Source organism: Nannospalax galili, unplaced genomic scaffold (genome assembly GCF_000622305.1).
Source record: "Nannospalax galili isolate Female #2095 unplaced genomic scaffold, S.galili_v1.0 scaffold853, whole genome shotgun sequence".
In the NCBI taxonomy this organism is placed as follows: domain Eukaryota; kingdom Metazoa; phylum Chordata; class Mammalia; order Rodentia; family Spalacidae; genus Nannospalax; species Nannospalax galili.
The window spans coordinates 1,015,458-1,033,370 of NW_008332825.1; the positions used below are offsets into that span (position 1 = coordinate 1,015,458).

Consider the following 17,913-nt stretch of genomic DNA (forward strand, 5'->3'; position numbering starts at 1 on the left):
ATTCTGCAGGTTTTGGACCCAAAGATGCACTTGTATACATGCAGACAAAACATTCATACACATAAAATAAAAATAAGTAAATAAATAAATAAGAGCTGGGGTGCGGCTAGAGTGGTAGAGTACTGGTCTGACATGGCCCTGGGGTCCATCCTCAGTGTGGCAAAAAAAGATCTGATGGGTTATGGCATTTGTGATCACTGGGCTTACTACCTTTCCTCTCCCACCCCTAATCTTTTTCTATGTGTCCCCCAAGTCAGCTATACACAAAGTCTACTCACAGCTGTTTTCCAGGGTTGAGGGATCCCCGGTCTAACTCTCTGTCAAACTCAGTGCGGATGTCTTCCAGGGAACCGTCATCCCCGAAGGCCCCCCATTCTGTGTTGATGCACATCCTCCCCTCATCACCTTCCACCAGGTCAATATGTCTCAGTTCCTCCATATAGCAAGCGTTGGTGCCAGTGCCTGGGATAAACAAGGAAGGAAGCTGGCACTACACAAGAGGAGGAGGGTGCCTGATGGGAACATGGGCTGAGTGAGGTGCAGGGCTTGGGGCGGGGGGGCACCTTACCAATGATCAGGCCCACTTCACACTGCTGGTCATCATAACCACAAGTCATCATGGTCCCCACTGTATCATTTACCACAGCTACAATGTTGGCATCATAGTCCTGGGGCCCAAGAAGAAAGAAGGTGTCACCGTCTGCTCCTATAGGGAGCTCAATTTTAGAGACAACTGGCAGGGACGCTCCACTCTCACAATGCCACTGCACTGGTGGTGGTGCTGGCTTCATCACTGCCAGGACTTAAAGTAATTGGATTAGAGAGCAGTGATTACATTATGGAAACTACACAGTCCCCTTAATTATCCAGCTTAGGATTCTTTGGGGAGTGGATTTTATTCTTCTGCAGATCTGGAGACTCCCATGCACATGCACATGGGAAAGCAGCTCCTCTGTGTGTGCTCTAACCCTGCACTGTGACCAGTAGCCAGCACTTCTGCCAAGCTCTCCACAGGCTAGGTGCCTTTAAGCTGCACTTCTGAGAGCTCACAGCTGAACCACTCCCCCGGCTGGGGCCCTTGCCTCTCCCCTATAAGGGAATTCAGACCACAGCACTACTGTCCCCCAGAGTAAGTGTTTTTTCCATCCTGCACAACACAAGAGCAATTACCCCTCGCTTCTTGATGGATTTATTCAGGAGCTTGACCACATCGGCCCCTTCCACACCGCTGGCTTTGAACCGCTTTGTCCATGTGATCAGAACAGCCTGCAGAGAAGAGGGGACAAGGAGAATGAGGGCCTCCCAAGGCTGGGGGCTGCTCCAGCACAGAGATGGAGCCAGATCTGCCCATTACTTGTCTATCCACCCAATAGATTTCTTTGGGAGAAACCTAGGGAGGAAAAACAAACAGGGTTGTAATCTCTGGCTTGTCGAATTCACCAAAAGGCCAACCAGTCCAGGAGTGCCACGCAACACACAAACCCAGATGGCGTCAGATCCCATTCAAAAAGAAAGCAATGGGATTGGAAAGACAGTTCAGCAGTTAAGAGCATTTGCTGCTCTGGTAGAGTACCAAGTTTGGTTCCTAGCTTCCACATGGCAGCACACAATTGCTTATAACTCCAGTTCTAGTTCTAACACCCTCTTCTGGCCTCTGTGGGCACTTGTACACATGGCCCCCGCAACAAAGTATAATAAAAAATTCATCAAAAAAAGAGTAAAAGAAACAAGCTGGAGCTGACTGGCCACCTCCTCAACTTCCCAGCCAGGCCTCCACACCCACAGCCCCCAGGTAAGCAAGTCACAACTAAGTGGAAAGAAAAACAAAATATTAAGAGAACTCTTGGTGGCAGAGCTCAAGCCAGAGCTGAAGTCTCAAAGGGATAATGTTGACTAACATGATCTGTGCTTTGGGGGAACTTAAAATCCCATTTGTAATCCCAGTACTTGGGAGGGAGAAGCAGGCAGACCTCGTGAGTTTGAGGCCAGCTTGGCCTACATAGTGAGTTCCAGATAAGCCAGGGCTTCATAGTAAGACCCTGTCTCATAAAAACAAACAAACAAACAACAAACAAACAAACAAACTGCATTTGTAAGTGGTGTGCCTAGTAATTGTATAGTACAAGTCCATTTCTGTTGGCATCTTAATGCAGAAACATTAAGTAGGGGACATCCAAGGACCAGTCACCTGGGGACACGCAGGACTAGGAATTTCACCTTTTGTATTATGTTGTGTATTATTTCAATAGTTTTACACATTGCTTTTTTAAAAATCAAAGACACTAAAAAAACTGTTCTACTTGGCTGCTTTTCTGTGACTGGGGAAAGCTGCTATAGAAGCATGAGGACAGGATGATGACGGAGATGAGGCCCCTGCTCTCATGCACCCTCACTCTGAGAGCCCCGCAGAGTGCAGGCTGCATGGGGGTGCAAGCTCTTCAGTGAGTTTCTGATTCTTCACTCAGGACCAACTACAACCAAGCCCAGCATTGCAAATGGCCATGGACTCTGCGTTCTCCCCCTTGGCCTCCACCGAAAGAAACACAGGGGTTGCAGGAAGAACATGGACGTCTGGAGACCAGGCCCTTTCTCCAAGCTCTGCCCACTTCCTGGTGGGCTGCTGCCTCCTAGACATATACATTATACATCTAGAATAACAGAGCTGGTCTAGATTTGGACAATCATGGAGGTCTCGGTCTTGGACCCCTCCAAAGATGGAAGTCAGGGCCAGAAGGCAAGCCCCATCTTTGGCTCCTCTGCCCCCATCCCCCCTCCAGACACATCTGCTTCATCTTGCAGATTCTTGTGCCCAGGATATTCCCTCCTGCTTCTTCCACACTTTCCTCCCTGGAAGACTGCCTTCTGCCATATCCCCTGGCCCTTCTCTCTCAAGACCTGGCCCAGAGCCTATTAAACACTTAGTTATCACATTGGTCACTCAGTAGACATCTTGGTTATTAGATCAACTGCCAAGTATCACAAAGCAATTTGACTTAGGAGACAGGGTCTCACGTATCCCACTTTGGTTTTGAACTTGCTGTGTAGCCCAGGATAACCTTGAGTCTTGATCCTCCTGCCTCTGTCTCTCAAGTGCTGGGATTACAGACACATACATTACACCTTGTTTATGTGGTGCTGGGTTTTTATGCATGCTAGCATGAAACAGCAACACCTGCAGCCCAGCAATTGGTATTTGGAAAGTACAGTCATACCATTTTTATTATAGTATATTGTTTGACTTTTTTTTTTTTTTTTGGAGACAGGGTCTCCCTTTAGTCATAGCTGGCCAGGAACTTGCTATGTAGATCAGCCTGGCCTCATTCTCACAGAGATCTGCTTGCCTCTAACTCCCAAGTGCTGGCATTAAAGGCCTACTCCACCATCCCTGGCAATAGTATATTCTTTGAACTGTTCCATTTTGGTATTAGTTATGGTAATTAATCTCTTACTGTACCTAATTTAAAATAAATCTTTGGGTCTGAAGAGATAGCTCAGCAGTTAAGAGCACTGGCTGCTCTTGCTGAGGACCCGAGTTTGGTTCACACCACCCACAAAGCGGCTAACAACCATCTGTAACTCAGTTAAAGGGGATCCAATGCTCTCTTCTGACCTCCACAGGCATTGTACATGGGTGTACTTACATACACAGTCAACATATTCATACACATAAAATAAAATAAAAATTAAAAAACCACAAGACTTTATCTTAGGCATGTATGTATAGGAAAAAAACAAACAAACCATACATATCCATAGTTAGAACTATCTACAGGTTCAGGCATTGCCCAGGGCCTTGGAACAATTTTCCCATGCTACCATACGCTCATTAAAAGCTTTGAGAAAGTGCTGGGAGAGGCACTCTGGAGGCTCAACTGATCTGAACACCTTGGAGGTGTAGAACTGTCAGATACCTGCTAGATGCTAGGAGACCCCAGAAATCCTAGACGGAGACAAGATGAGAATAACTCAGAGGCATTCAAAGGGAGGACACGAAACGCAAGCTGGGACCCAGGACTGTGCTCCTGGATCTGTGATGAATAATCTGTCACCTCATAGAGGCTTCTGTTCTCCATCCTAAAATGAGGGGCTTGACCTACTGGGCTCTGCAACTCCTTCTGCTGATTCCACATACCATACAAACATACAGGCTCTAGAATCAGGAAGCAGTGCCCGCAGATAGGGGCACGGACCCCATCAATAAAGGGGGGAGTGCTGCAAGTGCACAGGCACCCAGTACCCAAACATGGTATGAAGTAGACTAGTGTGATTAGCACAGTAACTGCCCTTCCCTGGCCCGCAGCCTGCCTCTGTTTCCCTCTTGGTAAATGGGAATCAGAAGCACTGAACTCATAAAGGTGTCAGATTAAATGTGTTAATTGGGAAATGCATATTAAAACAGAACCTGGGGCCTGCCACATCCTTAACAATGTTAACCGTCAGTCAGTTAACAGTATATTCACAGGTGAGTGTGTGTGTGTGTGTGTGTGTGTGTATGTTCTTTGTATCTCTGAATGTTATCAGGTGGTACACACCTTTAATCTCAGCACTCAGGAGGCAGAGGTGGGTGGATCTCTGTGAGACTGAGGCCAGCCTGGTGTCCATAGTGAGTTCCAGGCCAGCTGTGGCTACAGGGAGACCCTGTATCAAAAAGACAGAAAAAAAAGAGAATGCTATCATATGGTAGATCTGGGCACATCCTTGCCAAACAGATGCATGAATGAACAATTGACAAAATAAGACAGTGTGCCAAGTCGGTGAAAGAGGTCAACAAGAGAACCAAGGGCTTCTCTTGGGGTTGGAGCCACTCTCCAGCAGAGGCTGTGCAGAAGATGGCCCTGGCACTTGAGGAAGAGACCCTGCCCAGACTCACATTCACCAGGAGGCTTCCAGGTAAACACTGCAACTCTAAAATGTTCCCACTTCTCTCCAAGGCCTAATTTGTTTCTCTTCACTTCCTGAGCTTCATAAGACCCTCTACCTGGTGTCTACAAGTACCATAATTGGTCTTCAAAATACACCAGCAACTAAAATAACTGAAAAAAAAAACAAAAACAGGATGGAAATGTAGCTCAGCTGGTAGAATGCTTGCCTAGCATGGACTAAGCTCTGGGTTCAATCCCTAGCACCGTACAAACCAAGCGCAGTGGCACAGGCCTATAATCCCAGCATTCTGAAGGTAAAGACAGGAGGATCAGAAGTTCAAGGTTATCCTTGACTACTATACAGAGGGCAGTCTGGGATGCATGAGACCTTGCCTTGAAAGAGGGAGAAAGGAAGAAGCTGGGGCAGGGGGAGGAAGAGGAGGAGAAGAAGGAGGTAAACAAGGAGGGGGGAGGAAGAGGAGGAAGAAGAGGGGGGAGACACAACACCATGACCTCACAATGATTTTGGCAAATAATTCTAAAACTATTAGACACATAGGTCATCCCATAAGCAAAAGGAAAAGTGAAGAAAGTGATGAACCATCTACAGAACTCAGTCACCCCAAACATCCTACCTCATCTATTTTGGATTGTCGGCAGGGGAAAGAAAATGTGAACCCCACAGGCAACTTCTTGTCCTTGATCTTCCTTTTCTCCATGAAGTCTCCCAGGCACTCAGCGACATGATCAAAAAGCTGGTGGGCACAAGAGAGAACAGTCAGTGGGAGAAAGGGAACGCTGTGTTGGGGTTGCCTGGAAAGCCAGGCTATATGTTTGAGGAAATGTCTGTGGGTCAGCATAGCTCTCAGAGAGCACCTCCAACCCTCCGAAGGGCTGGCCTCTCAGCAATGAGCCACATGTTGTCCAGGCACTGAGGAAAACTTAGAAACAATAGAGAATCAGCATTCTTCCATGACAAGCTGGCCACGGGTTTCCATCAGCTGCGTACGTGGAGTAGCCTTCTACCCCTTCCCAGGCTGGTCTCTATAAATCCCAGGACCTGCAGGGCAACCCACAGCTGCTGACACACTGCAGTGCCAAACAGTCTTCAAAAGACCATGTTTTGCTTTTTATTGAATGATTTATGCATACCCTCTATGTGCATGTCTGTATCCTAAGTGTGGCAGTCACAGGGTTCTCACATGTTGCACCCATGTCAAGAAATACAAGCTGGGCTGGGGGTGTGGCTCAGTGGCAGGGCACTTACCTGGGCACAAGTCTCTGTTTGCTCTTTAGCACCAAAACCCAAAGAAATATAATGCTATGAAAATCCAGATGCCAAACTTGTATGTGCCTCGTGCCTGGAATCCTGGCACTTAGGAGGCTGAGACAGGAGGTTAGCAGCTAATTCAAAGCCAGTCTGGGTGACAGAGTAACAGCAATAAACCCAGATGCCATTCTCATGGCCTTGGGGTCACTACCACTTGCCTCCCTGATTTCTAATGCTCTTGCTCAGTTTTGACAGTTTGTCTTCTTTGTATATAAATGAAATGGTGCAGGGCTTGCTTTTGGGTGTTTGTTCTGAGTCATCCATGTATCTTTAAGGACTGTCTCTGTGTGCATCAGAGTACTACTGTGAATATACCATGTTAGATACATCTATTTACATACTGCATTGCCATGTAAGCCTGCCTGTTCTGAGTCATAGGTATACACCCATGGTAGGAATCCACTAGAAAGAAGCCTGGTCTTGTATATACACTGTCAACAGTAGCAAGTCCTTGGAAACACAGTCACAGAATTTCTTAGAGCCCAGAAGACAGTGTTCAATGAGATAAACCACAGTCACCCTGACCCAGCATTAGAGCTGGACCTGACTCACTGCTGGGGTAAAGGGACACCTAGTCCGTCTTGATTTGGGAATCTCTTTTCTTGAGTCACTATTACTCAGGCTATGGCTGCAGCAGCAGATCTGACTGAAGAGACATGTGACCTTCCTCCCTGGAGAAGCCATGCTAAGCTGCCTGGGACCTATTTCAGACTGCTATAAACCCATTTCTAAGTCAGTCCTTGAGCCCCACGCCATCAGCACCAGGAGCTCCAGGCACCCCTGGCTGCAAGTGAGCAGAGGAAGGAAGGCTGTGTAGAAAAGGCAGGGGCTAGGGCCTGGGAATAGCTTGCTGTGGCAATGGAGTCATACTAAGTCCCCATACCCAGTACCCAAATCCAAGCCAAGTACATCTTCCCAGAGCAGCTGAGAAGGCCAAGCTGAGCTGGGTATTGGTATATACCTATGATCCTGGTCTCCAGAGGCTGAGGAAGGAAGATCCAGAGGTCAAGGCCAGCCTGGGCTACAGTGAGTTCAGGCCAGCCTAAGCATCTTAGTGAGACCCTGTCTTCAAAACTAAAAAGTAAGAAATGGTCTGGGGATGTAGCTCAATGGTAGAGCACTTTTCTTGCATTTCCATGGTCCAAGATTTGAGCCCTAGGACCCACCCACCCCCGACACACACACACACAAAAGAAAAATAACTAAGAATGAATCACATTAATTTCTTCTTTCATGACAACTGGCTCAGTGGTGGTGCACGCCTTTAACCCCAGCACTTGGGAGGCAGAGGCAGGCAGATCTCTGTGAATTCAAGGCCAGCCTGGTCTACATAGTGAGTCCAAGAAAGCTGGGGCTACAGGGAGACCCTGTCTCAAAAAGACAAAAAAAAAAAACCAAAAACAAAACAAAAAAAAACCCTTAAATATTACTCATAATTCTTAGAACTATGTCAAGTAATGAAAGAAGGCCTCTTGACCACTAAGCCACCATCTAGCCCCTTAAATAATGTTCCAACAACACTGCATTTATGCTTTTGAAATCATGAAGCTTAAAACAGCACTGAGACTTTGGGTATGATGCTATAGGTATGAATATGTGTGTGTGTGTGTGTGTGTGTGTGTGTGTGTGTGTGTGTGTGGAGAGAGAGAGAGAATACAAGTTCCTGTACTCATCTCTGTTAAGTTTGACAGTGTTTTCAAATGAAAGGTTTAAAATCTATTTGAAAACACTCACACATCACAGAGGATGAGACTACTTCATGATCCTGACCCCAAGACTTCCCCACTGCTCACAGTCTATGGGCTTGAGCAGCTCCATGGGTAACATGAGACCTGGGTCACAGAGGACTCCACGGAGCAGTTCAGTCAGAGATCTTAGGAGATGGGTCACCCAATACCTGCTAACATACACCAGACTGCCGTGGGAGAGGTTCCGGCTTCACCAGGGTCCATCTTTCAAGCCTGTCACCTTCGCTCCCTGGTCTAAGTCCCTGCCCACAGCCACCACATCACACTGCACTCTCTCACCATCAAATATCCAAGAAAGAAACTGGGGCTGGTGATGCATGCCTTTAATCCCAGCAGAGGCAGGTGGATCTTTCCTGAGTTCAAAGCTAGCCTGGTCTATACAGTAAGTTCTAAACCAGCCAGTACTATATAGTAAGAGCCTGTCTTAAAAAGAAAAATTTTTAAAAAGAAAGAAAACAAAGATAAATAGAAAACTTTGTCTTAAGATTCTGAATAGTTGAAGTCATAACTATAGTCAAGAGTGAGACCCCTAGGTTGAACTCTGAATCCGAACAGCTTTTAACAGTTGAGCTTTGATTCCCCCCCACCTGTAAGATGAAAATAATAATACCTATCCCACAGGGTTGTTGTGATGATTAAATGAGTTAATATGTACCAAGTGCTCGCATACCAGGGACTTGCATATAAAAACATGATACTAGTATGTGTTATAATAAGACACCACATCACCATCATCATCATCTTTTTATACTACTTAGAAGACAAAGGAAGAAATAAGACAGTAGGAAACAAAGTATTCCTGGGTCTAAGAAGGGAAGACGTGGAAGCGGCTGGAAGATGGGGACAGTGGCAAGAGGAACTTGCTGTGAACGTGAATGTGAAAAGGTACATGGGGGTGGGGACACCCAGCCCCAACTGGCTGCAGAATTCCTCCCCCCCATGGGTCCTTTAGGACTGACAGACTTTTACAACAAACCTCCAAACATCCTGCCAAGGCTCAGGACAACAGGGCTCAGAAGTCTGGTCCCTGCAGGTATCTCAAGGGACGGTGGCCCAAGGGGACCAAACTGAAGAGAACACGGGCCCACCTGGCTTCCGCTGCCATGCACGATGTTCTCTGGGGTCTCGTAGGCCTCCGACTCCATGTTGACATTCTGGTTTTTCTCATGATTCACTTGTACCCTCAGGATTCGAAAGGAAGACCCGCCAAGATCCAGGGCAATGAAATCCCCCTTTTCTGTTGAGGAAGATAACAGGTATATTAGATTCAAGCATGAGAAATCTGTGACCATATTCGCTCTCTGGGTCCGGCCCTATCTGCCTCTCCCACCACCACCACACTGTACTGTCAGCAGAAGGAACTGTGCTACCCTTGTGTGGCCCTGCCCTAGTAACCCCAGCCTCTCCTTTCAAACTGCAGAGGAGGGAAGTGTTGACGAAGTACAAAGCTCCATCACACCTTCCTCTAATTTCTTACCCTTTTTAAAAACAACACTGCTGGGGCTGGAGAGATGGCTCAGTGGTTAAAAGCACTGGCTGCTCTTGCAAAGGACCTAGATTTGAGTCCCAGCACCCACATGGAGGCTAACAACCTCCATAACTCTAGTTCCAGGGGATCCCACACCATCTTCTACCTCCAAGAGCAGTGCACGACATGGGTGCACTTACACACAGGCAGGCAATACACTCATACACAAAAAAATAATATTAACAGAGGCAGGCGGATCTCTGTGAGTTCAAGGCCAGCCTGGTCTACATAGTAAGTTCCAGGACACCTGGGGCTACAGAGAGAATCTGTCTCAAAAAGTCCAAAATAATGATAATGATAATAATAATAATAATATATTTTTTAAAAGTTACCCATAAATAAAGATCTCACAACATTGGAGAGACCAACTCCAAAACCAACTGTTATTTTGGGGTCTATCACTATGTAGTCCCCACTGGCCTGTAACTTACTATGTGGACCAGGCTGGCCTTGACCTCAGAGCTCCATCTTTTTCTGTCTCCCGAGTGCTGGGATTAAAGTTATGTACTACCACACCCGGCTTGGTTTTTGTTCTTTAAGACATAGTCTCACATAACCCAGGCTGATCTCAAAATCACTACACAGTCGAAGATCACTACACAATCAAAGATGACCTCAATCTCCTGATCCTCCTACCTTAGCCTCCCAATGGCTGGGATTACAGATGTGTGCCACCACACCCAGCTCACCCAGCATTTCAGCTCAGAGAAAACCCTACACCTGCCATCCATCCCATGCCCTGGGTTCCTTCCATGTCGGCTCAGATGCCAATCACTGCTCTTCCACAACTCCACTTCCTCCTGGGGTTGGTTTTCCATTGGTATTGTAAAAAATAAACAACATACGATTTACTGCTGGAAACATTTAAGTGCATAGTTCAGTCATTAAGGACATTCATAATTGTTAAGCAACCCTCATTATTACCTATTTCCAAAACTTTTTTATCACTCCAACAGAAACTCAGTAACCATTAAGCAGTAACTCCCTGTCCCACCCACTCCTGGTAACCTCTACTCTACCATCTCCTTAGATTGTCCTGGATATGTCATGTACATGCAACTGGGCACAAATTGTCTTTATGTATGTGTGATTGCCATTTCATTCAACATGTCTCCAAAGTTCATCCATGATGCAGCCCGTGTCATTAGGCCAGGGGGTGACAGCCACCCCTGCCTCCCCAAGTTACAGTAATTCTCAATCCCATGGCTGTAAATATCAGATTTCTTGGGGTACCTCATTATCCAAAAAAAAGCCAGACATGGTAGCATGCACCTGTAATTCCAGCACTTGGGAGGTGGAGACATGCCAGTGGATCGCTTGGGCTTGCTGGCCAACTAGCCTAGTCTACTTGGCAAGCTCCACGTCAATGAGAGGTCCTGTCTCTAAAAACAAAGTAGATGCCCTCCTGAGGAATGACAGCTGAAGCTGACCTATGTCCTACACACACACACACACACACACACACACACACACACACACAAAAGTACACATGCATCCACATGAATACTGTCCTGGTTTGTTCTTCATTGCTGTGACAAAACACTCTGACCAGTACCAACTTAGGGAGGAAAGGGTTTATTTGTCTTACAATCTCCCAGGTCGCACGCAGTTCATCAGGGAGCCCAAGGTAGGAAACTCAGGGCAGGAACTTGGAGGCAGGAGCTGGAGCACAGGCCATGGAGGAACGCTGCTTACAGGCTTGCTCCTTTGGCCCCTGCTCAGCCTGCTTTCTTATGCAACACAGGCCCACGTGCCCAGGGGTGGCACCACCCACAGTGGGCTGGGCCTCCCCACATCACTCATCAAGAAGATGCCCTTCAGACATGGCCACAGCCCAGTCCAATAGAGGCAATTTCCCAATTGAGGCTCCCTCAACCCAGGTGTGTCAAGTTGACACTAAAGCTATCCAGCACAAATACCCACATGAATATGCACCCCCCGACACACACACATACCGACAACAGTAACAGGACCAGCAAGATGGCTAATGGATAAAAGTGCTTGCCTCAAAAAACCTCATGATCTGAGCTCAGTCCCCAGAACCCATGTAAAGGTGGAAGGAATATGGCTGGAGAGATGGTTAAGCAGCTTAAGAGAATTTGCTGCTTTTCCAGTGGACCTGAGTTCAGCTCCCAGTATCCATATCAGGCAGTTCACAACAGCTTTAACTCCAGTTCCAGGGGATCTGATGCCCTCTCTGGCTTCCAGAGACACTGTACTCATTCACACAAATAAACCCACACAGAGGCACATAATTAAAAATTTTAAAGAAAATGTTCTTTTTATTTTATCTTACATGATGACTGCTTTGCCTGCATGTATGTAAGTGAACCTGTGTCGAACGAAGCCTGCAGAGGCCAGAAAAGGGCATTGAATCCTCTGGAACTGGAGTTACAGGTGGCTGTTAACTGCCATGTGGGTGCTGGGAATTAAACCCGGGTTCTCTGGAAGATCAGCCAGTGCTCTTAACCACTGAGCCATCTCTCTAGCCCCTAAAACCTCTTTCTTAAAGGAGGGAGAGAATCAATTCCACAAAGGTATAGTCTTTCTTTGGAACAGTGCCTTCCTGTAGCCCCACGTGATCTGAAAGTAGCTATATAGATCAGGATGGCCTTGAACTCACAGAAATCTATCTGCCTCTGCCTCCAAGTGCTGGGATAAAGGTGTGTGCCACCATGCCCAGCTCACAAGGGTGTTATGAGTTCTACATGCACACCAGGCCATACACACGCCCCCAAATACACACAATACACACAATAATAAATTAAACTTCTAAAAATTCAAAATAGTAATACTAACAACAAATAAGGCACAGAAGGTTTTCAACTTGTTTTTGTTTGTTTTGTGGTGCTGGGGTGGGTTGGGTTGTGGAATCCAGCACTTCACACACACTGGGCACATGCTCTATCAAAAGTTTTTAATTCTGATGAAGTCTCATTTATCTTTTTTCAGTTTTGTTTTGGGTATTGTGCACAAGAATCCATGGCCAAACCCAAGGTCACAAAGCTTCACATCTGTTTTTTATGAGGCATTTTATAGTTCCTTTGATCTATTTGGAGTTAATTTTTTTGTATATGGTATGAGGTAAGGGTCCAACTTCATTCTCTGGCTTTTCAGGGTCCTGGCCCCAATGGCTGAAAAGGCTACCAAAGTCCTGGTACCCTTGCCAAAAACCAGTTGACCACAGAATTATGAGTTTCTTTCTTTCTTTCTTTCTCTTTCTTTCTTTCTTTCTTTCTTTCTTTCTTTCTTTCTTTCTTTCTTTCTTTCTTCTTTCTTCTTTCTTTTTTCGGAGCCAGGGACTGAACCCAGGGCCTTGAGCTTCCTAGGCAAGCGCTCTACCACTGAGCTTACCCCAACCCCCTTTCTTCATTTTTAATGTATGTGTATGAGGGTGTTGCCTGCATAGATGTAAGGGCACCCATGCATTCAGTGCTCATGGAGGCAAGAAGAGGGATCAGATCCTATAGAACTGGAGTTACGGATGGTTGTTAGTCATCATGTGGATTCTGGAAACTGAACCCAAGTCCTCTGCAGGAGCAGCCAGTGCTCTTAATACTGAACTACCTTTCCAGTTCCTCATTTAACTTCTTTCCCTCACTCCCACTGGGCTGTTCCAAATCCTTCCTTCTCTAGTGCCCAGTTCTTCTTTCTTCTTTCTCTTTCTTTTTTTTTTTTGAAACAGGGTCTCCCTATATCCCTAGCTGGCCTGGAACTCACTGTGTAGACCAGGCTGGCCTTCAACTCATAGAGCTCCACCTGCCTCTGCCTCCAAGTATTGGGACTACTGATGTGTGCGACCACACTCGGCTTGTGAATTTGTTTCTTCTTAACTCTCAGTTTGGTTCCACTGATCAATCTACTTGTCTCTCCAGGACCATACAGTCCTGGTTACTGCTATCTGTGGTAAATCTCCTGCCCTGTTCGATCCTAAGATGGCTATTCTGGGTCTCTTGGACTTTATTTTTATTTTTGAAGAATGTTTTTTGTTTCTTCCCCCCCAAAGTATTCTCTTTTATAGCCAATACATACTTACATGGGATTCCCCATGAACTGAACGATAGCATAGGAAATTTTCAGTTGTCAGCCAGGACTCATTTGCAGGAGGTTCTGTGTCAATTAGGTTCCAAGTGCTGATGCCTGGGAACTCAGCTAACAGCATCATGCCCACACAAAACAGCTTTGTGCCTTGTCTAGAAAGGGCTGGTAGTCAGACTGCACCTCTGGGGGCTCACACACAAGTCAGCAGCGTCCCAGGGAGATCAAGTCAGAGCAGAAAGGGTAGTCATGACATGCCAGGACAAAGCTAAAAAACCAAACGCTCTGGACAACTGGGAATGAGGTGACAGATTTGAGAGGGGCCTGGCAGGTGGCTGCTGAGGGCTGTGACAAGGGACCTCTATAGGGTCTGAATCCTCCCTCGTTGCATTGACCCTGGCTCCATCTGAAGGTGTGTTTTGTAAAGCTTACTGAGAAAAAGGGTGGCCACACCTATTTTCACTTTTACAGCTCAGGAAATGCTGGAAAAATATTAACTCAACACTCTGGTTTATGGATAAGGAAGCTATAACCAAACTGGTCCCAACTGTGGCCAGGGGGACCCCTCCCTCCTCTCAGACTGCAAACTATAATGCTCATAGTTTTCTTTTATATCTGCAGGTCTTATCTTCCTCAATTGATGATAAGCAAGTTGGAGGCAAGGGTGATCTCACCTACAGACAGCAAACAACCTGAGTGTGTGAGTTGTCGAGAACCACCTAGGTTGGTCACCTGTGGTCTGTTTGTGCCTACATTCTGTCAGGCAAGGGACACGAAGGAATGACTTCAGGTAAGTACAACAAAGATTTTTGCAAGCTCTGGTGGATACCTGGCATCACACTCCTCCTGTTTCAGTCATCAAGGCCTTGAACTTAGGATCTTCCTACTTTAGCCTAAGAAGCTAGGACTAGAGTATGCACCAGTGAGTCTGGTCCAGTTCAGGCTCTCTCCTCTCCCATCTCTCTAGACAGGGTCTCATGTAGTCCAGGCTGCTCTTGAACTTCCTACGTAACTGAATGTGACCTTGAACTTCTGATCCACCTGTCTCCACTTTCTGAGTGCTAGGGTTACAGGTGTGTACCAACAGGCCCCCTTCAGGCTCACCCCACCTTATGTGACTAGTTGGGAAGGGGGTGGAGGTGGGAAAACTTTGGCTTTGCCATGCCCTTTTCTCTGCCTCCTTGTACATCAGAGATACCAGTGAGTTCTAAAACCCTCCACATCCTTCTTCCAGAGGCTGGGCTTCCACAGGTCTGCCCCACCACAGGGTCCTGTAACTAACTGGCTAGGCTGCTTCAGAAAGACCTTCCCAAAGAACTTTTACAGAGCTGGGTACCAGAGTGCAAAGGTGATACTGACAGGACTCAGGATGCCCCTTCCACTGGCCTCCAGGGCCCAAAGCCCTTCTGCTGGCAAGCAGGGCAGGCATAATCATGCCCTCTATTTAGGTGTTTATTATTTTAATAGCCCACTTGCTTTTTTTGAGACAGGAGAGGGTTTTACTCTGTAGCCCAGGCTGTTCTGGAACTTATGGCAATTCTCCAAGTGCTGGGATGACAGGCATGAGCCACCAGATTCCCTCATGTCCAAGGTCACGTAGAACTAGACAGAGTGGAGGTGCTGGAGCCTGTTGTTTGGATTTTTATTTCTTTTTACCCCCCTCTCGCTTCAAGCTCAGCCTCTTTCTATAGCAGCGGGCTTCTCTCAAAATTCCTCTTCACATCTTTGGTTTCAAACCTGCCCTCCCACTCCAGTAGCCTCCATCTGAACCCCACCCCCACCCCATTTCCCACTTCTGCTGTGGGCAGGGAGCCACTCTTCAAGAGAAGGCTCATTAAGCACAGCTCTGAAGGACCAGACATCTCTCTCCTTTCTAATGACCATCATTATTACTAGCAAATAGAGGAAGACAAACACATGGGCAGATGTCTCGAGTCCAGGCCCTGCACTGGAACACAGGGCAAATAGAAACACCTTCATGAAGAGTGGACCTCTGCTCTGCTCTGTGGGTCGACTAAAGGCATTCCCTCCTGTCTGCAAGCCAGCCCCAGTGACAGCCTTCATCCCAAAGCCTACCAGAACCAGCCATGTGGATTCACAAGTAGAGACAACTGCCAGTGATCTCACCATCCTTCCAGACAGGAAAGCCAGAACCCACAAGCTTGTCACAGGAAGAAAGGGGAACTTCAAGGTCATCCTTGGGTACACAGCAGCTTGGAGGCCATGAGACCCAGGGTCAAAAAAGGAAGGAAAGAAGAAAGAGTTCTTTCCTTGGCTGGAATGTAGAACACAAAATATCTCTGACCATTCTGCGCATGGTGGCACACCCTGCAAGTCTAGCCCTTGAGAGGCTAAGGCAGGGGAACTGCTAGTTCAAGCCAGCCTGGTCTACATAAAAAGACATAGCCTTAAAAAGCAAAACAAAACAAACAATAACAACAACAACAAAAACCCTATCATCGCATACACTACAAATTCTGTTCTGCATGAAAAAGGATGAAAATATCCTTAAGTTCCAGGAAATATATTTTGGTTTCTTCTGTGCCAGGAACTGTGAGGGAGAAACAGTCTACCTGTATCTACAATATCCTTGGCACTAAATACGGGGGAAAGAGGGGGCTGCATAAATGAGGCAGTCAGCAATGCTGACTCAGAGGACTTCAACAAGAAACAATGTCCACTAAAAAATCATCCAACGTGGGGCTGGAGAGATGGCTCAGCAGTTAGGAGCACTGGCTGCTCTTGCAGAGGACCCAGGTTCAGTTCCTGGCACCCACATGGCAGCTAACAACCATCTGTAACTCCAGTTCTGGGGATCCAATACCTCCTTCTGGCCTCTGCCGGCATTGTACCTGTGGTGCACTGACATACATGTAGGCAAAACACTTATACACACAAAATACAAATAGTTAAGTGATTTTTTAAATGTACAATGGGACACTGCCTTGCAAATAAGTATTTATACCTATAGATTAATGCTGCCAACAGCACCTTTGGCCTCAGAAGCTCCCTTTCACAGTGGGTAACAGTAATTAGAGACTCACACCTGGCAAAACAGTCCCCAAAAGGGACTGCTGACTGCTCAACCATAAATGGAACATGCCTACATTACCCCACCAAGGCCCAGGAAACATCACAGGAAGAGGGAGCTGAAAGAATGTAAAAAAGCTGGAGAAGGCGGGGGGGGGGGGGGGGGGGACAGCAGAGCTGTGGTCTGGGTCTCACAGAGGTTGAGGTTGTGTCAATCAGCATAAGACCTTCACAAGATTGGGCCTGCCAACATCCAGCCATGAGGGAGAAGGGATGAGGTCCCGCCCCTCCCTGAGAACTTATAGCAGATACAATGGTAGCTAGGGGAGAGGGGCTCATGAGGCCCCACCCCTAAGCATCTATAGATAGTTAATGGTTGCTGGGGACAGCAGGGACACTTTCCTCAAGTGTAACCACTGGCAGGGAGCTCACGCTCTTGTAAATAACTCCTCATCCAGGATCCTCTAGGAAGCCCTAAACGAATAGGATGGGTCTCAAAAACAAAACAAAACAAATAAACAAAACCCTGTAATGGAAATGTAACAAAGCTAAGAAGAAAAGGAATTAGAGGGAGTGGGGCTTGAACAAGAAGGTGATGGGGCAGGGGTCAAATACAATAAAAATACATCACATATGTGTACGAAAATGTCAGCATGAAACCAATTACTAGATATAATTAATGTATGTGAAAAATAATGTCAAAAAGAGAAGGGGTCATAAAAAAGGCCCAGTATATATTAGAATGTGGGTCAGATATGACTCCAGAAATCTTCCTGAAAAATCAGTAGTTTTAAAGCTCAATCCAGTTCACAGGGTCAATGACAGTGGGAGTGGGAAGGCCAGTTTCTTCTCCCTTTGCCATGAAAGCCACACATCTCCCATCCCAGGCTGCGTTTCCCATCACCTGAGCTCTATGTCTGGAGAGCTCCATTTCTCCAGCCCTGGTTTGGGATTAACACTGGTTCTGTGGCTCACTAATTACCACGATGGAAGAGTGATTAACATTTCAAAACGGGAACAGCACCTCGGGCTTCCTGTTAGGGACCTGCTTTTGGATCACATCAGGAAATCTTCCTGTCCTTAGAGGACAAGGGAGCCCAGAGGAGGGGTGGTGAAGGAGGCAGCATCTCACTTCTCAAAGGGACATGGACTGAGCTGGGACCAATGTCTATGGCTGTAGGGACCATTCTAGAGTACACGAACTAAGCCCACCCATCAATATTAGGATTAGTCATCTCATCCGGAGAAAAGCTGTAAAGATATGCCTTGAGTCGATCTGTATCCCCTAAAAACATCTGTTAAAATCCTAACCCCTGATTCCTGTGAATGGGACTGTATTTGGAAATGGGGTCTTCATGATCAAGTAAAGAGGTCACT

General features: G+C 46.7%; 1 protein-coding gene across 2 annotated transcripts in view; it reads right to left on the minus strand.

Moving 5' to 3' along the window:
• Hk1 (hexokinase 1) overlaps positions 1 to 17,913 on the minus strand; it is a 68,150-nt gene that overhangs the window by 25,708 nt on the left and 24,529 nt on the right. For both annotated transcript variants that reach the window (XM_008827808.3, XM_008827807.3), the window contains exons 3-7: positions 9,029 to 9,177; positions 5,498 to 5,617; positions 1,171 to 1,266; positions 569 to 668; positions 279 to 462 (exon numbers count right to left, since the gene is read on the minus strand). In XM_008827808.3, the coding sequence (XP_008826030.2) occupies positions 279 to 462; positions 569 to 668; positions 1,171 to 1,266; positions 5,498 to 5,617; positions 9,029 to 9,177 (649 nt within the window). The remainder of the gene's footprint in view (positions 1 to 278; positions 463 to 568; positions 669 to 1,170; positions 1,267 to 5,497; positions 5,618 to 9,028; positions 9,178 to 17,913) is intronic.